Below are 22,596 nucleotides of genomic sequence, written 5' to 3'. Positions count from 1 at the left end.
TTTCAAAGAAATCTGAAGGGATATTTTTCTACAACTCCAAAATGCACTCTTAGTTGCAGTTTCTTACAATCTAAGTAATCCCAAACATATTCACTGATGTTTAGGTCTGGACTTTGGTGTGGTCAGTGCACTCTTCTGAGTATACCAGCAGCTTCTTTTTTTGATTTTCTTCCTTTTTTTTCCTTTTCTCAGTAAGGGCTTTTTGTCAGCTCCACATCCTTTTCAGACTCATAGCGATGACAGTTTTGGTGGTCTACCAGGACTTGTCTAACTGGTAGGAGTTTTTTTTCTCTACATTGTTGAATAGTTTTAAAACTCCAATGTTAGACATTTTCTTATGCAAGTGGATTGTCTTATATCTAATCCTCTTAGAAATATTTGCTGAAAAATGAATAACTTGTACTTAATAGCCATTTTGAATGTTAACAATGGCATTTTGAACATCAATAATATTTTTTACAGGTTTTCTACTACTACATGTTGTCCAGTGGCATCCCACTGTCCTCATTAGAGTTGTATAATGTCTTAATAGAGATCTATCTGCCTGCATCCTTTGTTTCCTGGTTCTGCAAAAACTGTGAGGCTACCTGGCTAAAGTTGAAAACAGAGACATCTTTTAATGATACAAAATATTTTATTACAACTAAATAGTACACAACATGTACAATAAGATTTTTCTTTATAAACAGACAATAAATAAACACACAATAAATATTAAATAATTCCCCCAAAAAGAGCTGAAATAAGATGTGTAAACATTGTCTCTCATCATGATATAGAACAGGCCTTTCATTTCCATTTACTCAAAGTGAAATTGGCCATGTGGTTTAAACATTTTAAGCATTTTCTAGCTAGCTTTTAATGTTCATAATGTCAACAAAGTAAAGATACTTCAACCACACAAAAATATAGTGAGTTAGTATTGCAACGCCCTTAAGTCTAATGGTCTATCTTGAGGCTATACTGTAGCGATCCACTCTCGAGGTGGCGCAACTGAACATCAAGCTGAAATAACAAATAACTTGCAGCAAAAGGCCAGACCGTCACAAGTACTCCACTATTGGGGTCTTCTGATTTGGCCACCATTTGAAACGACAGTACAAATTGAGGGTCTGTCATGGCACTGTGTACATTTACAAAACACATACCAAGTAACAAAGCATGAAAAAATAACAGTACAAATATCAGTCCTTTCTTTTTCAGTCATTATTCCATTGAAGTCCATTGGTCCCAAATGAGGTCCACTTCAGGATGGAGGAGCATTCTGGGTGGATTCAAGTAGCTCCTTTCGAGTTCCCTCTAAAGTCTAAGGGCAGCTGTGCTTGTTAGAGTTCAGAGTTCAGAATAGTGCAACTCTGGTGAATCTGGCCGTCACACTGCAAATACATCCACAGGACCAGTGGGATCTTGAAGACCCAGAATGCTGTAGGCCATTCTTTTTTGGTGGCCTGGCAACTGCACCCCAATCTTCTTGATATCCCTAAGTTAAAGAATGAGAAGGAAAAGTGAGCTTTGTAAAGTTTGGATGCATAGTAAAAGATTAGAATTTGTTAAAGCATCGTATTGTTAAAGTTGTATAGGTGTTCACTTACTCAGTCTTCAGATGCAACACCTGCTCCATGGTTGTGATACCAGCATGGGCAAAGGCTTCCTTATACTGGCCCATCTTCATTGAGTCCAGCCATTCATCCACAGACCTGAAGGGGGCGCCATCGTTTCCACTAGTGCTTGGCAGGCGAACAGACACTCTGAGGGAATGAATCATTATGGAGTTAATTAATATACATTACAGCCCAATAAAACTCATTACTAAACAGTCATAACTCATCCAGCCCTGACACTTCATCTCTTCCATATTACAAAGGCATTTCTCCTGTTTAAACTTCTAATCCACTTGAATTTTATTTCTCCTGTATTAGTTTTAATTGAGGTGAATCATAATAGGCTGTGATTCTTACCGTAGGTCGACACTGGCGATGGCTGTAAGTGACTCGGGGTTGTGCAGCAGCTTGTCTAGCAGATTGACGATATCAAGGAAGCGTGGGCGTTTGGAACGATCCTGCATCCAGCACTGCAGCATCAGCTGGTAAATAGCAGATGGGCAGTCCATTGGCGCCGGCAGCTTGAAGCCTTCATTTATGGCCTTCATCACCTGAGACAGAAAGAGGAAAGAGAAGTCAACTCCCTGCACTGTAAACCCACACCCAGTGAGTAATACGACTTCAATAACCATCATTAAATACAGTCATCCATATATAAATCCATATACGTATAACATATAAATGAACCCTCAGTGAATTCTAGGCCTTCAGAGAAGCCTTAATGATTTCTGGGAACTATAAAGTACATGTCTGTAACTTTTAGCTCTTTTGAATTCGATAGACGCATATTTAAAGTATTACAATGCTACTCTTTTCATTGTTAAGTTTAGGATGGAAACAAAAGGGTTAAGTTTTTGAAATGTCCAGCAGAAAACTGGCCAATCAGTAATTGGTTTCCTTCCAGTATCTAGGTAAATATAGCTAAGCAAATTCTCCTATTTGTTAGGACTTCAGGAGCTGAAGAGAAGGCCTAATGTCTTCAGATAAACCATCAGCATAAGTATGAAGAGGCAGAGGAATCAACCAATAGGTGGGACCAACTGTGTGAGAAAAAACTAGGACTTCTGGAAGTTCTAGATATGTCACTAACTGTAAATAAGAGCAGGAGTCTAATCAGTGGGTTGTTAGAAATGGAAAGTAGTGGCAGCAGCTCTATAGAACTCTCTACTTAAAAGGTAAAGTATATGGTAATATGTCTGTCACAAGCGTCAGATAAAACATACAATGTATTTTAGAAGCTTCAAATGTCTATGTTTAATCTAGAACCGCCAAAAATGTTCATGTGTATCACTGTTAGCTTAGGGCTAACAAACTACTTAAATCTCATAGGGATGCAAGCAGAAGTTAGCATTATTGTAGAGGTGTTTTTTCCCCTCTTTGGGAGTTTTGACATTTATGGCACAAAGTCAATGCCTAGCTCTAATAGTCACGGTAGCCACTGATATATATGCATAATATCGCCGGCAGAAAAAACCTTGTATCTTCAAAATGGTAAGAAAAAAAACATTTTAAACTTTTAATGAATGTTAAAGTAACAAGATTTTATTCCAAGTAATTTTGGACTGTTTCTATTGGTCTGTTTATCATGAAATGAACAATGTAAAAGAATGGTCATACAAATGGATATCCAACAGCGACAATACATATACATATATATGTTACACATATATGTCATATGCTTTTTTCCTATGTGTTGGGTGCAGTATACTTTTATTTATGTTGTAGCCTAAGAAAGACGTATCTTTCTACTGAAGAAGTATATTTTGAACATGCTGGGTAAAAAGATGCTGTACCTCATGGTTACTCATGTCCCAGTAGGGTCTCTCTCCAGAGGTCATGACCTCCCACATGACTATGCCAAAACTCCACACATCGCTAGCTGAGGTGAACTTCCTGTATGCTATGGCTTCTGGTGCCGTCCAGCGAATAGGAATCTTTCCTCCCTAAGAAACAGTAAAAAAAAATGTCATATGTTATTTTTCGTTTTGACTTCATTCTAATTTAAGTTCATGCATATTTTGGTTATGACCATAAAGATCATTGATAAAAGACGCTTACGCTGGTTGTGTAGGTGCCTTCAGGATAGTCTTCCAGAACACGAGACAGGCCGAAGTCTGAAACCTTGCACTCCAAGTTGCCATTGACCAGAATGTTGCGTGCAGCAAGGTCTCGGTGCACGTAGTTCATGTCAGAGAGATACTTCATCCCTGCTGCTATGCCATTGAGCATGCCCACCAACTGATAGGATGACAACTCTCCATCATGGTCCTGTGCATTAAATTATAGCCAGACATTAATTTAAGTGATCCATGCGAATGACCAAAAATAATCAAAGCAAACATATGAACTTCAGAGTGTTGACCTACCCTCAGGTACTGATCCAGAGCACCGTTCTCCATGTACTCGGTGATGATCATGGCATGTTTGACTGAAATGAAACAGAGGAATCCAATTAGAACATGACAAACAGTCATCGGCCACTGCGACATGACTTTCTGTACATGCTGAATGACTTGAACGAGTGGGTGCTCAGAGACAGAGAGCTGTGATGCTGACGAGTTTACACGTACATTTAGTGACGACCCCCTCCAGGCGTATGATGTTCTGGTGGGAGAACTGGCCCATGATGCTGGCCTCGCTCAGGAAGTCCTGCCGCTGCTTCTCTGTGTAGCCGGGCTTTACAGTTTTTATCGCCACGGCAACCTCACTGCGTCCCGGCAACTTCAGCAGACCACGGAACACCTCGCCAAATTCTCCTGTGGGACAAGAGGGAAGCAAGATCGATGACTTACTGTATATTGCACTTTCAAATTGAATTAAATTAAATTACTTTCAAATTGAAACAGTAATAAATTTGCCATCAATTCAATGCACATCTTTGTTACTTTAATAGCTAAAAATCTCAGTTTGTGGAAGAATCTGAAATTTGAAATGAATTAACATTACCAGATATTAAGGTATAAAATGTATATATGGAGACATCTTTACCTGCTCCAATAACTTTCTGCTTGGTGATGTAATTGGGGTGAATTTCACTGGCAAACTTGAGGACAGCTGTGCAGGGGTCTTCGTAAGTGTGTGGGTCCACATAGGTCTTTAGAGGCTGCAGTTTTTCTGTGGCAAAGAAAAGAGAGCACATTTACAGAACAATCTATCTATCTATCTATCTATCTATATATATATATATATATATATATATATTATATATATATATATATATATATATATATATATGCATTGAGAATTTGAGATTTAGTATACATGTACAATACATGTATGTAAAATATAACAACACTGAATGTAAATAAGCATTTATTATACTGTATGTAGCATATAAGGTCAGAAATTAGTGGGAATGTTAAGTTACCTGGACAGGCAAAGTAGTTGCCTCCTGATCTCTGTCGGACATGTGAATTCAGCCTCCTGATAACAGAAAGGGCAAGGTCAAAATTACACTTTACACATTACTGATGATTATTTAATGAGAGTGGCTTTGAATCAAAGCGGGAATGTAAACAGGAGGCCACTGGGTGGAGAGGGTGAGGCGTGCAGAGTGCAGGCCCAGGAAATCCTGTGCCGATGTTAAGGAGGAGATATGATAAGGACGGAATGAGGAGAGGAGGAAAAAATGATGAAGACTTCTCTTACCTTTTGTGCAGTAGCAAGATGACCACCACGATAAGCAACATGACTGCGCCTCCAGCGATAGCACCCATGACAATCATGGAACTGCCCTGTGTTTGTGACTCAGCTGTTGGACAGGAATAAAACATGTTGTTACATGCAAATACTGTCTTATTACTTTAATTATTTGTGGCAAAAAATGCTTGACAGACACACAAATTCACACCCTTACCCAGGGGTAGAGTCTCAAACTCATGCTCTGCACTTTGACTGCTGGGATGGCCCTCTGGTGTTAGTGTCTGAACACGAAACACATACTTAGTTCCGGGCAAGAGGTCACTAATTTGGACAGAGTTTCTCTCCAGCTTCAGAACAGTGTAGGTAGTGAAGTCCTGTTCTGCCTGATCCTCCTGAGGAATGGAAAACAGAAGAAACCTTAGTGAAGAAAGAGGCTAAAAGACACAAATGAGCCTTTGAGGTCAGCAGAGAAGGAAAGAAAGAAAAGATAAAGGTGAGTATACCTTTATGCGGTACATGAGCTCATAGTGAGGCGAATGGAGAGAGGACTTGCGGTGATCCACAGCCCAAGACAGAGACAAACTAGTAGAGGTTCGGTCCACCACTCTGAGGAACGTCACTTTAGGAGGATCTGTAATTAGAAATATATGGGTAGCACCGAGCTTCATAGCATTTTAGAGGCTAATGTCCTAACTGCTTCATTTGCTAATGTCCTTCATCAATGTGCTTCATTTATTTGATAAATAAAGACACGAATGGTTCACAGACAAATCAAATTTACACAAATTTCCCCTTACCCCAAATGTAGTGGAACGACCAAGACATATTTAGTGCCCAAAGTTTAGTTTAGTTAAATTTGCACTGGAGCTTCAAGGCTAATGTAGCTAAAAAGTAGGGGTGCCCAAACCTTTTGTCTTGGTGGGCCATGGTGCAATGTTTGTAGTAGGCTGAGGGTTTCCAGTGAAATATTCATTTAATATGTCATGATATTCCAACTATGTATCTAGATCTCCAGTTTTTCTGCTTGTAATGCCACAGTTCCCCTCAAAAGTGCCTGTTAAATGTCTTACCTGTGAAGTGCAGCATGGTCGTGATGCTAGCGGAGGCTTTCTGACGACTGAACTGGGACACTCCATTCAAGACTTCCACTGTGAATGTGTAGTTAACGTGCGGCTCCAGCTCGCTGACTGTGACCTCTGGGGTGCGCAGAGCTGTGTGTGCAGATTGGAACTGCACCCTCGATCCACATGGTACACACATAGCGCCATCACAGCGCTCACACTTCACATCATAGGTGACATCACTCCTGCCGCCAGTGTTGCCTGGAGGTTTCCAGGTCAGTTTTAAACTCCCCACAGTAAGGAGAGGAGCGAACGTCAGGTCTTTAGGTGGGCCAGGGGGACCTGAGGGAGAGGAGGATTATGGGATCTCGGTTTATAGTGCGACAAAAGTAAATAATAATCTCTAAAAGCTTAATTTAACTAAATAATTTATTTAGCAAAGCTCTCCAGCCAGCATGACTTACCAGAACAGGGGGCAGAGCTGGGGTCAGTGGGCGCTCGGTAGAAGCCTTCCAGGCAGGGACACAGAAGTGCCCCAGGCCCTGAGTGCTGGGTGTTTTCTGGGCAGATTTGACACGGCTCACTGGAAACGGAGGACTTGTAGTAGCCTGCTTCACATGCTAAAAAAGACAGGAAAGAGTAAGTGAAACATTAGAATTTATAATTTATATAATATAATATAGTATCATTTGTATAAACTTGTAATAATAATAAAACATAGTACAGAAATCCACCAGAATATTATCAATTCATTTACTCTATGGCCTATAGTTTTACCCCACTATAACAACACTCTGTGTCATTGTTTCAGTCTCTGTTCTTGAACACTTGGGGCACATTTTGAGATCAAGTAAAGACAGGAAGACGTAAGTGGTGAATTTATCATGTGGCGAAATATCAATAAGCAAAACAAGCATGTGTAAGTAAGGTCCACATTACTAAAATATATAATAATAAACACAATTTTGTCTTTCAGAACTTGCTTTTGACAGTAACTGTGCATGTAATATATTTTGTTCATGGGGAAATTATGTATATGTTTCAATGAATTGAATTCAGTGTGTACAATGTTCCACCAGAATATTGGGCCTCCTTCACCAACCATTCTTAAGAAATTTCTTAGTAAAACCCACTTACACAGTTTTCACAAAGATTCTGACATCCACCAATGTTTTCTTATTTAGGATTTGTTCTTGGGTAAGAACAGAATCTATACACACTCAAGAGAACAAAGGTTCTGAAGTAGACTTTTTCTTAGGACTTTTCTCAAGAACGCATTTAAGAAAAAAACTTAGGAAGATATTAATGAATAAGGCCCATTGTTTATATAAGGTCTTCACATTTCTGCTTTGTGCCATTCGTCCTGCACACTTCAAGTACACTTTGTACACAAGAGTAGACTCTGCATTCTAAGCATGTACACATGTACATTGACAAACAGCCTCAAAAGTTCTTTGCCTTGAGCTTCCGTCAAACCCTACACTTCAAAGCCTATGGCTACTTAAGTGATAGAACCACAGGAGGCCACTGTTATCCCCTCTGCCCATCACAGAAGAACAATAGGTGCAAATGGATTCACACTGGTTGAGTTACGGACAGGATGAATCCATCAACGACGACACAAATCCTCACAAAAGATACTTATCACACCAGGACAGTGGACCTGCATTGATTCCAGCTTCCAACAGAAGCGAAGCAGTTAAGAGCGTGAGAAGCAACCAACATGTTTAAGCCGGGAATAAAAGCAGGCCGACAGAAAAGCTTTGAGCCCTGCAGGTGAGCTACACAGGGCCGCGAGGACGTCCGTTGGACAAAACAGGATGCGGGAATTGCGAGTGTGTATAGGCTTTATCCTCTCCTCCTTTCCTTCCTGCGGGAAGGGATGAGAACATGCTAGCAGAGAGGAATTCCGGAAAAGAGAGACTCGGCGACACTAACAATCATTAACAAAGAGGATGTTGGGGGGTCATGATTCTGAAGCATAGGAACAGTACAGACAAGAAGCTGGTGCTGCTGTATGTACTTTTAATGAGCATGAGAAACTCATAGGTTTGCAAAATCAGTTTGACTATGGATTCTACGCAGGGGTGCTTCTTATGAAAGGGTCCATGACCCCCCTGGAGGTCAGCCTTTCAGCCATCGTCTCAAACAAAAGGATGGAGTTTCAGTTTGACGAGCAGTAGGTGGTGCGGGTGTGCGAGTGTGAATGGGCCTGGCGCTTAAGGATTGCTGACAGAAGTTCTCTCGAGGGGATTTTCCGCAGGGGTTTGTGTATTTGCTGTGTGTTTGTGTGCATGTGAAAGACGGCATGTACGGTGGGGGTGGAAGAGATGTTCGCATATGAAAAGTAGCCTCCCTTTTCATTTTGTTTGAAGTCGGGAGTAGGAGAAAAAACTCCCACTTCATTCTTCCACCCTGACGTCGGTGTCTGCTCTGAGAGAGGTGCTTGGACCCCTCTAAACTAAACTCAGTGTTAGGCCTGTCACAATCAAGACATTTTAGCTGATGATTCATTGCCACACAAATAACTGACATTAACATTCTAATTGTTTGAAGTTATTAATTGTATGTAACTACTACAGTAGAAACTTAAAGAGGCCAATGTGGCTGATTAGCTATGGTGCTTCCTAGCTGATTAACTTAGTAGCTCCTAATTGACAACAGACACAGCTCAAGTTCAAATAAACAAACATTACTCATCTCTGAGTCAGATGTTCTCAATAAATGTGTTTTCTGCTTTGCCTCAAACCAGCTGAAAAAATAATGCGGCCATTTCACAATCTGGGTTTTTTTTTGAGACATACAAATTATGAAAGCTAACAACTGTGGAAAATATGCAATCAGCTTAAATATAACTATCAAGTAATGTAATAACTGTGACAGGTCTACTCAATGTAAATCAACTACTCTTAAACCCTTAAATGGTCAGGACATGCTGACTTGTCCAAACTTTTATTGCACATTTCTATAATCTAAGATTAACTCAGCTAGTAATACCTCCAGTACATGTAGTTACTGAATAATAAGCCTGGGATTTTGAGGGGTTAACAAGGATTCTCAGACATTGTTCCCAAGCAGACATTTATGTGTTCACATCCAATCAGCTCAACAAGTCCACACACAACCTTACGATTACGTGGACAGCTCACTCGTAAAGCTCATTTTTCTTATGTCATAGTTGGCAACACAAGCTGATAGATATACACTTGGATTACAGCAGTAGCCCATTTGGCTTGGGCCCGATGTGGGTGGACACAGCTACAGTGAACATCAGAGTGTAGGAAGAGTGAAGACAAATGACTAAGTTTTTTACACCCATAAAACAAAGTTTTTGTTGCCTCCCGAAAGTTTTGGAACATGGCACGGATGACTGGCGATATAGATAAGCCTGTGCAGTTCTACAGACTTTGCCCTCTGAAGTCGTACTGTCATAAGCAACGCAGTACACAAAGGGACTAGTCAGAGATATGTGGGTGGAAGAGTCAGCGGTTAAAACAACAATGCCTCCAATGTAAAAGGCCTGAAAAAATGTGTGAAAGCCAAATAACTGGTCTGGAAAAACTCAGGAATGTGCTCCACCCCCCCACACAAGCAATTTTAAAGGCTCTACTGAGAAAGACAAATCCATCCCAATCAAAGTCCAATATCATTTACCCAGTTAGATCCCTTTAAAGTTGGAGGCACACCTACTGCTATTACACTAATCTCCACTAATCTCTAGATTTCATTGTTTATTGACCCTTATGAGTGTTATAAACTAGATAACAATGGATTATAATGGGATTAAATAAGAATTAAAAGATATAAAATACATGTATATTTATCTAACCACCAACTGAAATAAAGCCTGGTCCAGCCATGTCACCTCTAAAATTCTCCTACTCAATATTCCTCTAAATCCCTGTTCAAATCAGCCTCCACCCCCACTCTTGCTTCTTAGCCAATCACAAAAGTGCTTGTCCAAGAGTGGCAGGTGGCGATAAGCCCAGAAGAACAGAAGTCATGCAAAGAAAGAGACGCTCGTAAAACTCCAATGAGAACAATGTCACTAGCAACTTTATTGTCTCCCTGTTTGGGGGTTAAGCACCTTCTCCAACAATGAATGCTATGAGGCCTTCTGCTCCAGGGCAGCTCACCCAACTCCCAATTAACTTTAATGATTACATGGCTTTCAAGAAGCCAAATGCTACAAACCATAAAGTGATAAGTGAGTGACATAAAAATGAATGCGGCAGTAGTTGGCATACAAGTTAAAGAAGTGATGGGGGTACAGAAGAAAAACCAACACAAAAGCCAATTGTGGAGTCTGAGCTTGCACACTCATTCCTGACTTCTGCCATCATTCAAAGATAACAAGACACCCCTCTCATAATCACATCCCTCCCCCAGGCCTCGTCACTCAGTCCTCCACCAAAGGTAGCAAAAAACATTCCAAGCGTCTCCTGGAAACAATGTAATTTTGGAGGCATTGGGGATCTACCTTTCTTCCATGCTGCTACATATTACTGAAAAACTTCCCCATTCCCTGATGAACCCAATGTCCGTTGCAGGTGCAGCTTGCCGGATCTTGTTAAAGCACCAGAAGCCAAGGTCTCCAGAACATTCCTTCCTGAGCTTTCCCTTGCTTATAATTTCCATTCTCACAGCTGTTCATTGTATGAGCAAGAGCATCATTGCTGCTTGAACAAAATCTTTATTTATATTATTTTTAATCTCTAATTTTTTTAGCAATTTGAAAATGACAGCTTTCCTTTACAATGTGTCGATTCTTAAGACAAATGGACCAATGGAAATGGCCCAAAATTACTTGGAAAACTCTCTCATTATCTTAACATACATTAAGAGTTAGGAACGCTTTATCTATTTCTCCTGTAAAGTTACCATTTTGGAGATATGATGGCTCAACAGTGACAATATGCACGCGGACAAGAGTTTTTGAGGGACTTCTCTCTTTTTGTGCTTTGCTAGGTGAGAGAAATCCTAATTGGGAGCAGATTTTGTACTGTCTATGCATTTCGGAAACAAAGGGGAAAAATAAGAAGCATGAAACTTAATTTCCCACTTTTCATGAGTAGGTGAAGGTCTATAGGAGACACCCACCCCCCTCCCCTCCCTTATCTTTGATATGGTTTAGGGTTGCAGCTGCCCAGCATGAGAAAACCTACTTTTCAACACCACTGAGTTAAACCCATATTTCCCACCACTACAAAAGGCGTCCAGAGAGCTGCAGCCCTCAATTACACGATAACTGACTCAGTGTAGCAAGGGTGTGCCAGGAGCCTTCCCTGTAATCTGCGGTGAGGTGTAGTCATAGAAACACACACACAGAAACAAGGTAGTATTCAGGTAATGCTAGGCTTGCCCACTGAGTCACTTCAGCTGCCGGATGACATGAGAATCCATGAATGAGATAAGCCTGAGGAAAAAAAATCCCCACGAATTCCTAAATCATTCTATCATGGGAGCCTAAAGCTATCTAGGTAATGTACTATCAAGATTTAAAAGAAGGGAATGTACTTTCTGCATTTTTCTTAATTCTTGTTTTCAACAAGGAACAATTCTCACGGTATCAGTTCATTCATCAGTGTTTGTTTCATCTATGATATCTATAAAACCAGTTTTACCATCTCTGTGCCCACACACACACACACAAGCACACAGACATACTTCTCTACTGGTAACCTGGTATCTTCATGCTTCCTTCCCAAAGCACTAAACACACACACAGATCGGAAATAAAATGTGAGCAGGTGAGAGGGTGTGGACGAGGCTCACATTCCTTCACACTGAAGTCATGCTCTCTGTCTTCCATGCGCTCATAACCGACTCCTCGGAAAGCTCTGTGGTAAGCGCACTGCACACTTAGGCATCTTAGCACACACACTCGCACAAAAGCCCACTCCAGCGGGCCACCCACAAAGCCCTGCAGTTGTTCCCTACAAACCACTGACTGCTGTGACTTTACAAAGGTTTTTGGTTTTTAATTTGTTAAAGAGATCAGCTTTCATCCAAGATGGTAGTTGTATTTATATGTAAGTTTTCATTGTAAACCTCAAAGTGCTTTAGACAGCAAAATATAAGTAAAACACTGTAAACATAAAACACTACTTTCTAAATTAAATTGTAAATGAAATTACAAACCACAGGCAAAAATGAGTCACAGTCCAACTAGCCTAAACAAATCTGGATATAAAAACATCGAGTTTGCACTCCTAATATTCTCTGGACTGCTATTCCACAGTTTAGGTGCTAGATAAGAAAATGATATTCCACCAGCTCAGCTGATAGTGATCCTGGGGCTTTGCAGTGTTGTCTTGTACTTCACACAATACCTTCAACAATACGAGATTTGTGAACAGTAGATTTGGTCAGACATGAGCAATTTACACTGATTAGTGTTTCTTAATCACTGTGAAGTGTAAATAAATAAACATCTAGAACAATATTAGTTTAAAAAAGAGTGGCACATCATAGTACATTAGCCTCTATTTTATGTTTGTGTACTTTGTGGAACAAAGGTGCCTTAACTGAGTACTGGTACTCAGTATCAGCCGATACTCTAAGATATTGGAATCAGTATCAAGAGAGAAAACGTTGGATTGCACACCAACACATAGTGTGCAAAATGCCTCCTGGTATTCGGGGGTCCCAAGTTGGCTGGCAGCTAATTCACTGCCCATAGCGGCGTTGATGTTAGCTTTAATGGCAACGAAATGTTTGGTTTAATAAATCTTCTTTTGGAAATGCTCCCATCTAGTTTGGTAATGCTGTCTTCCACACATCAACTGACATCTTACAGTCACAATTTATTCTTTTTATCAATCTCAAATTTTTAGAGCTGCAAATATGCTACAGTTTTTCATAGGTATCCAGGGCACAATTACAGTTGCTATGCTATGAAAGACCAGCTGGGTGAACCAGTTTGCAACAGTGCAACCCTGAGGCAGACCAGTTGCTGCACCACTAGTTGGTTAAGAATACGAAAGACAGAAGCTCGCCATTTCCTTAGTAAAGCTAAACAAATTTTCCCTGAATTTGCATTTAAGCTTCTGGTTTTCCCTAACGGGCAGCATAACATCAAAGTAAGTTTATTGTCAGGGAAACCTTTGATTTTGAGACATTTAGAGGGTCCAAGAGGCTAACTGGGAGGGTCCAGAATCCCCTAGGACCCTCTGTATTACACAACATATAGGCACAAACACTCAAATCTTCTTACCTCTGCAGGTCTGTCCCACAGCCTGGTAGCCAGCTCTGCAGTGGCACTGTCCGACAGGCACCACCCACTCTCCTTCGGCAGTGCAGTACATGCGCGGAGCCGCCTGTCCGGCCACCACTGCATCCTTCACGCAGGTTCCCTCAACCTCAGCCAGCGCTCCAGCAGTCACCCTCTCAGGGAAGGTGGCCAGGTTGCGCTGGATAGCCGGACAGGTAGTATAGAACACCCTGACCCCCAGGAGAGCCACGCATGCGCCAACATCTTGGAAGGCCAGGTAGAAGCCCCGTCTGGAAAGCGGCCCGATGACCTTGGTCTCCACGTTCACCTGTACAGATGCCCGGCCGCCACCCCGGTTTGCTGTCACCTCATCAGGAGCCACTGTGGCGATCTTGCGGAACTGACCTTTCCGGAAGTTGGTGCCCACATCCATGTCTGTTTCAAATAGGTAGAGGCCAAAGGTCTCCCGACAGGTGGGAGTGGCCCCACCAAAGGTGTTGCAGTCACGAACGACAAATCGCAGCTCAACAGAGACGCGTGCAGCTTCAAGTGGACGCTGGATAAAGGTGGTCCGAAGCCAGTTGTCCTGTTCGGAATCACTGGCCACGTTGCACACGCTGTAAGTGTAGAGGAGGGAGCCATTCACCACTGTCTGGACTATCTCCCACTGAGATAAAGAGAGAGAAAAAAAAAAGACAAGAACAGCGAGTGAGTGAGTGAGAAGGAGAGAATAGTGTACACACAGAGAGACAGAACATTACTGTTTAAACATGCTCTATACTTTAACACATACACAAAAATGCTAGTTACAAAATGCACCATTCACTCTCCAGGCCATACAGTCCATATATGGAAACTAAACTGCAAAACAGCCTGTTTTGAGTTCAATTTATTTGTGATGTCACAAAAAACAAACACGTACAAATATCTACCTATTGAGCCTATAGCAATTTAGCCCATTTATGTTAAGGTTATAAGGATAGTTAATAAGTCTTTCAGCCTGAACAGCTTTTTGAATGAGGCATAATACAAGACAACCAATCAGAACAAAGCTCATTTACATATATCTTAAAGGCACAGTAACAAAAACAGCCTTTTTCATTCTAAGGGATAAAAAGAAGTTGAAAAATGTTCATATAAAAATACCTGATGACTGTTTTTGGTACATAAACCCACACAAATATTATAAACGGTAAAAAAATAAAACATAAGAACTGTAGAGCACGGGCCCTTTAACAAATTTTAAATGCATCCAGAATCTAACAGTTGTTGATGATTCAAGAATAAAGCTTAAAATAAAGTCCATACTAGGATGCCTTGTGGTTGATCAAATCTCAAAGCAGATAACTTGGAAGAAATAACTATAAACAGATCAACACAGTATATATATATTTAATTTAAAAAAACTTATAGTTGCTCCCAAAAAAAAATCCCAAAATACCTTCTGTCATCTTTCAGTTTACACTATATAAGTTATGTCTAAATAAAATAACAATTGTTAACAAGACTCTGGAAATGATTCCAAACTTTCAAACCATAGCATATATATACATGGGTATGTGCGCACAGACATACCTTCACAAATTTATTGTGATATTTCAGTGATTTCAGAATGAGTGTGCAAGGAAAGTGACTCATATTTCACCTGGGTTGCATATCAGGCATCTATGGTGTGAGTGTGGGAATTACATGTCTTGGCATGCCTTTCACCAAAGGTCTTCTTAGGTGTATCAAAGTGAGCAAAGACAGACAATCCTCCATGAAATAACAGCCCTCCTCTTTCCCACTCTCATCTCCCTCTTGACATATAAAACTCCCTCTTCCCTCTGCTCTCTCAAAAGCACTTCAACAGTGGGTCAGGCCAGGCATGCAGACCTCAAAGGCCTTGTGTGGACACAGTGGCTCAAGAGCTCAGAGAAACAAGGGGTGGCCTCCAACATCAGAAAGAGAAAATGACAGGACTGGTCTCCAAAAGAGTAATTAAACCCCCCACACACCTCCTTCCAGCCAGAGAGTGTGAATACCTCGAACTTGCCCTTAAACCTGCCGAGCTGTCTCCATGGGGGGGCCAAATTTGGAGTGTAAATCTTTCGTGAGACCTTGGAGTGACTGCAGGAATCCATGGAGGATTCTCGTAATCCCAACGCCTCACCAGAGGCAAAATGGCTCACTCACTGCCCCGACCACGTCTCCATTTCCTCTGGTCCCTCAGAAAGGAAACCACATGACTAAAGATAGAGGACAGCGCACTCCCTTGTACACAGGGCTTGGTGTCTTTCTTTACCCTACTGTATATAACACTGTTCACAGAATCCATTAAGCCGTGCCACTATTCATAGGATAAGGTGAGCCATGTGAACCACAGAAATCATGGGCTGTTTTTATAGGTAACTGAGCTGACATGGAATAAGGCAAAATTACAAGGCAAATGATACTCCACGTTCTTACAAGTCTAGAAAACTGGCCCTGAAGTTCTTAAATGACTTTTTTTTTTTATCAAAAAAATAGCAAGAACAAAGGCAGTTTATCTGAATTCCAGTACAAATCAAGTTCAACATGAACAGCTGGGAACCTTATCACTAGATATGAGGAAATGTGACTCACAGGGAGGTGATGTTTTAAGAGCTGTGGCTATACCCTTGACTCATGAATGTAATGCCTTTGAAATGTGAAAATGTACAGTGTAATTAGGTTAGGAAACAGGACAAAGGTTCAAATAGCTCTCTTACCCCTTCTTCACTCGGTGAGGTTAACCAACCCAGCTCTCCTCCAGATGCCTTCATATCGAGCAGCATGTCTGAAGGAACACACGTTAACAGATTCACAAACATGGTCCACGATATGACTGAACAAGCTTAAAAGAAAATTCCACTGATCGTTCAATTTTTCATTTACTGAGATGCAAACAAAGCCATTCAGAGCAGTTTGGTGTGAAATGGTTCACTGTAGAAAAACTGATTTCTTTACAGTGGTGGTGACAGGAACCAGGAGTCACAGGGCCTATGATGCAAATATAGCCACTTTATTTGCAATCCAAAATGACAAGTGTCTTCTAATTTTTTTAATATGATGTTAATAATGGCTGAATGGTAGTAAATCTGAAAAACCTGTTTTCATTTGGTACTATGTATGTAAAAATAGTTTTAGGCCAAAACCTCATCTAAGAACTATCGGAAAACAATATCTTGTGCATCAGCATTTCCATAACCTATCATATAGTAACTTTTGGAGATATAGATTTTAGAGGCCGCGGCTGTCTTGTTCCTATCAGCACCACTGTGAAAACTTTATCACAGTAAATGTCTCAGGAAAAGATGATTTCCCATCAAATCACTCTGAATGACTTGGTTTATATCTTAACGATTAAAGTATCCAGACATTTTGATAAAAGAGTGGAATTTCGCCTTTAACAGTTGGCAGACATTATGGACGGATACCATGTTCAAATGACTCAGTTAAAGCACCACATTAAATGACTCACTTAAAAATATTGTAAATTCAAAATGAAGAAAATTTAACACAACTGTAAATCCAAATAGACTTTTAAAAAGTAAGACTACAGCTGGAAATTCAAACATGTTACATTTATGATACAAGTACGTGAATGAAATTAGTTTAAAAAAAGAAAGAAAAGACTACTTACGCTCCTTGGAGTGGGTTACAATAAATATGCTGTTAATAAATAAATACAGGAAGACTGAGCAGGTCTGTACACGGCGGTAATCCATTTTTTCTCCTTTACTTGAACTTCTCCGAGCTCATTTACGGTGTGCCGGTGGCTCCGGAGCGCCTGTCCAACTTTTCCACACTGAGAGCGAGAAGCTCATTCATGAGAAAGGAGCGCCTGTAGCTCCGCCCCCGGAGCCACCTCAGTGGGAGGGGGCGGGGCCACGCAGCACGGCGTGTGATGGCGGAGCTTCCGCCACATGAGAAGCGTGGAGTCGGATGTTTGCCTTCGCTCATTTTTATGACAGGAGTAAAGCCCTCTGTGTAAACGAACCGGGTAACTTAATACCGCACAGACTGAGAGGGACATACAACATAATGAAGGTTTCTTAGACAGGATATTAATGAACTGTAAGCTCTGTTTTGTTGTCGAAGTTAGCTGTTCCAGTTTAGCTAAACGTGTATGCTGAAAAGGTTATTTGAAGCTCAGGTTATCTTTGAAGGCTCCTAGGCTAAATACAGAAGCACCAGGTTTAGGAAGAGGGAGAGTTAACGTTATAGGTCTAAGGTTGCCTTAAACATGTTGAAAATGTTTCGCCAACCTAGCCTCCCTACAGCGTTCCCACGACAAAAGGCGAAGGGTCAAGTGGGAGTGCCTCTATGAATGAATGACTACTAATGACTTCAAGGGGTATGAATATGTAGACACCGAAATTCGTTGGACAAAAGCATTGCCCAGCAACGCTGAGGAATTCTTGAGTCAGGCCTCCTTTGTGAGGCAGTCTGTCAGAGTCCCTTGACCTGAGAGTCAAACACAAGCTGACTTCTTCTCAAGGGCTTAGGGGCTGCCTGCATTGTGTTGAGTGCCTATGAATATTCATTAGACTGAAACTACAGAAAAGGTCTCTCCCTTAATTTTGGAGAAACCCAAGCAGACCTTAATGTGGTTTCAGCCTGAATGAAGCCGCAGTCAGTAATGCAAACTTTCAGATGAGTGCTGAGAACAACAAAATATCAAAGATATGAAATGCAGGAAATCACATCATCATATTAACCCAATTGTGAGGAGACAGGTTCAGATCTAGGAGCTGCTTCTACACTGTTCATGTAAAATGGATGATTAATGACTTTGCTCTGTTTGGTTTGTAGGGACAAGACACTTGTGTTATGAAGGGCATTTGTCTTCAACAAATGAGGTGCCATGGCCATTGAGGTGCATTCACAATGCGAAGGTCCCCTTTTCACTCAAGTGCCATGTGTATAGCAGGAGTCTGGAGTTTTCCACCTCACTCCCACCATTCTTAACAGGGCGGTGGGCTTCTTTTATTCTCGCCCCCCCTCTGCAGCACCCTGTGCCACGCATCAACCCTTACAAAGCCGTTCGCACAAGGGGGCTGGGCCCGAGCTTAAGGGGTCACGAAACTGTAGTAGCACCGACACGGCGAGGTCATTTCACTCTCCCACCCCCCTCCCTCCCACTTGTCTCCCCTTCCAGCAGCTCTCAGCGCAACAGAAACCCCAGTGGCAGCTCTCCATTGTGTGCAGTGCTGAGTGCGTCTGCTCCTCAAAGGCTTTGTTAACGGTCACAGCCTACTGCTGAACTCTCGAGCGGTGTGATGGTGCGAGATATGTGTTAGAAACATATGGAGGGCTGTTAACACATTTTCACTACACAGTTAACAAGACTAGTCAAAGGAGTTGTGGAGTTAGGGGGAGTTATATTTTCACATTAGGGCCAATAAGTATGAAGTGTTTTTGTAAAAGATGTAATCCAGTATACCCCCCCTGTGTATTATACATAGTTTTATACATATTCTCCCCTGTGTATTATACATAGTTATGTACAGATACTCTCCTATGCTTTATATAGTTTTATACCTACCCATCCCATGTATTGTACATAGTTTTATGCATATTCCTCCTATCTATTCTATTCTATTATACAATAGCTTTATACATTTTCTTCCTATGTATTATACATAGCTTCATATATTTTCCCCCATGTATTATACATAGCTTTATACATATGCCCCAATGTATTATACATAGCTTTATGCATATTCCTCCTATGTATTATACAATAGCTTTATACATTTTTCTCCAATGTATTATACAGAGCTTTATACATATTCCCTGTATGTATTATACATAGCTTTTTATATATTCCCCCTATGTATTATACTTAGCTTTATACATATTACTCCTATGTATTATACAATAGCTTTATACATTTTTCTCCTATGTATTTTACAAAGCTTTATATATATTCCCCCTCTGTATTATACATAGCTTTATACATATTCCCCCTATGTATTACACATAGCTTTATATATATTCCCCCTATGTATTATACATAGCTTTATACATATTCCCCCTATGTATTACACATAGCTTTATATATATTCCCCCTATGTATTACACATAGCTTTATACATATTCCCCCTATGTATTACACATAGCTTTATATATATTCCCCCTATGTATTACACATAGCTTTATATATATATTCCCCCTATGTATTACACATAGCTTTATACATATTACTCCTATGTATTATGCAATAGCTTTATACATATTCCTCCTATGTATTACACATAGCTTTATACATATTCCCCCTATGTATTACACATAGCTTTATATATATTCCCCCTATGTATTATACAATAGCTTTATATATATTTCCCCTATGTATTATACATAGCTTTATACATATTCCCCCTATGTATTACACATAGCTTTATATATATTCCCCCTATGTATTACACATAGCTTTATACATATTCCCCCTATGTATTACACATAGCTATATATATATTCCCCCTATGTATTACACATAGCTTTATATATATTCCCCCTATGTATTACACATAGCTTTATACATATTCCCCCTATGTATTACACATAGCTTTATATATATTCCCCCTATGTATTACACATAGCTTTATATATATATTCCCCCTATGTATTACACATAGCTTTATACATATTACTCCTATGTATTATGCAATAGCTTTATACATATTCCTCCTATGTATTACACATAGCTTTATACATATTCCCCCTATGTATTACACATAGCTTTATATATATTCCCCCTATGTATTATACAATAGCTTTATATATATTTCCCCTATGTATTATACATAGCTTTATACATATTCCCCCTATGTATTACACATAGCTTTATATATATTCCCCCTATGTATTACACATAGCTTTATACATATTCCCCCTATGTATTACACATAGCTATATATATATTCCCCCTATGTATTACACTTAGCTTTATACATATTCCCCCTATGTATTATACAATAGCTTTATACATATTCCCCCTATGTATTACACATAGCTTTATATATATTCCCCCTATGTATTACACATAGCTTTATACATATTCCCCCTATGTATTACACATAGCTATATAATATTCCCCCTATGTATTACACATAGCTTTATATATATTCCCCCTATGTATTACACATAGCTTTATACATATTCCCCCTATGTATTACACATAGCTTTATATATATTCCCCCTATGTATTACACATAGCTTTATATATATATTCCCCCTATGTATTACACATAGCTTTATACATATTACTCCTATGTATTATGCAATAGCTTTATACATATTCCTCCTATGTATTACACATAGCTTTATACATATTCCCCCTATGTATTACACATAGCTTTATATATATTCCCCCTATGTATTATACAATAGCTTTATATATATTTCCCCTATGTATTATACATAGCTTTATACATATTCCCCCTATGTATTACACATAGCTTTATATATATTCCCCCTATGTATTACACATAGCTTTATACATATTCCCCCTATGTATTACACATAGCTATATATATATTCCCCCTATGTATTACACTTAGCTTTATACATATTCCCCCTATGTATTATACAATAGCTTTATACATATTCCTCCTATGTATTACACATAGCTTTATACATATTCCCCCTATGTATTATACATAACTTTATACATATTCCCCCTATGGATTATACTTAGATTTACACATATTCCTCCTATGTATTATACAATAGCTTTATACGTTTTTCTCCTATGTATTATACATAGCTTTATATATATTCCCCCTCTGCATTATACATAGCTTTATATATATTCCCCCTATGTATTATACATATCTTTATACATATTTCCCCTATGTATTACACATAGCTTTATATATATTCCCCCTATGTATTATACATATCTTTATACATATTCCCCCTATGTATTACACATATCTTTATACATATTTCCCCTATGTATTACACATAGCTTTATATATATTCCCGCTATGTATTATACATCTATACATATCCCCCTATGTATTACACATAGCTTTATATATATTCCCCCTATGTATTACACATATCTTTATACATATTTCCCCTATGTATTACACATAGCTTTATATATATTCCCCCTATGTATTATACAATAGCTTTATACATATTCCCCCTATTTTCCTCCTGTGTATTATGCATTGCTCTATACATGTTCCCCCTAAGTATTGTACATAGCTGTATGCATATTTCCCCTACGTATTCTACATAGCCACCATATGTATTATATTGTATGCAAAACGTAATGGTACAATTGGCTGCAGAGTTTCTTTCTTTGGCCAGTTGTGTGTCATTGCAGTAGTTCACCCCCTTACACTGTAAAGCCTGTATGTTGGCCCATACAATTCTTCACTCTTATAACTAAACAACTTACATATTAGTTTCTGAAGCTACTGAACAATTTACAGCAGTTGCTAAATAATGAGGCTTTAAGAGAATACCTGGCATATATGCCCAGGGCCCTTTTTTAACATGGATTAAACGAGTCAAACTAAATTGCAAAGCCAGTAGTGCCTTCAGTAACTCCAGAAACTAATATGTAAGTTATGTAGTTATAAGAGTAAAGAATTGTGTGGGGCAACATACGGAGGCTTTATAGTTTAGGAGGGTGAATCCTCTATTTAGTCAAGGCTTAGGCTTAATCTATAGTGGGTTAATGGGCCACTGGAGTTTAAGTGGTTAAAGTGTAAGAGAGCAAACAGAAGGTCTAGCTGACAGATTCTACATGTGGCATTTGCAACTGGAGTGTGTTGTTAATATCTCTCAACATAACGACTAAAGAAGTGTCAATGTCAGTGAAAGCAGACGATCATTAAGCTAAGAGAACCAAGTATGTCAGAAGCGTAGAAACTTCAGAACACCAGACTGAAACTCCCTGAAACAAGCTGAAACTGAAATAGCTGCATTAAAGTCCTGGCAGAATGTCTATGGGCCACAGACTTCAGGCAGTCATTGACTACAAGAAATATAAAACCAAGTAGTAAAATTACAGTTTCATTCATTAAGGACTCTGTCAAATTACTTATAATCTCCTGAA

General features: G+C 39.7%; 1 protein-coding gene across 1 annotated transcript; it reads right to left on the bottom strand.

The window, feature by feature from the left end:
• Positions 1-697: 697 nt before the first annotated feature.
• Positions 698-17,310, bottom strand: epha2a (eph receptor A2 a). The gene is made up of 17 exons (XM_036571164.1): positions 17,161-17,310; positions 16,247-16,314; positions 13,521-14,184; positions 6,769-6,924; positions 6,314-6,646; positions 5,747-5,874; positions 5,458-5,635; positions 5,250-5,352; positions 4,969-5,024; positions 4,590-4,715; positions 4,172-4,357; positions 3,968-4,029; positions 3,660-3,869; positions 3,395-3,544; positions 1,959-2,152; positions 1,593-1,748; positions 698-1,480 (listed from the first exon to the last, which is right to left on the bottom strand). Exons 1-17 carry the CDS (start codon positions 17,243-17,245, stop codon positions 1,372-1,374), a joined length of 2,964 nt encoding a protein of 987 aa, XP_036427057.1. The 5' UTR covers positions 17,246-17,310; the 3' UTR covers positions 698-1,371.
• Between the last annotated feature and the right edge of the window lie 5,286 nt (positions 17,311-22,596).

This window comes from Colossoma macropomum, unplaced genomic scaffold (assembly GCF_904425465.1).
Source record: "Colossoma macropomum unplaced genomic scaffold, Colossoma_macropomum, whole genome shotgun sequence".
NCBI classification, from domain to species: domain Eukaryota; kingdom Metazoa; phylum Chordata; class Actinopteri; order Characiformes; family Serrasalmidae; genus Colossoma; species Colossoma macropomum.
Note: the sequence above shows the minus strand (reverse complement) of the source record. Positions and strands in the feature narration are given on the sequence as shown.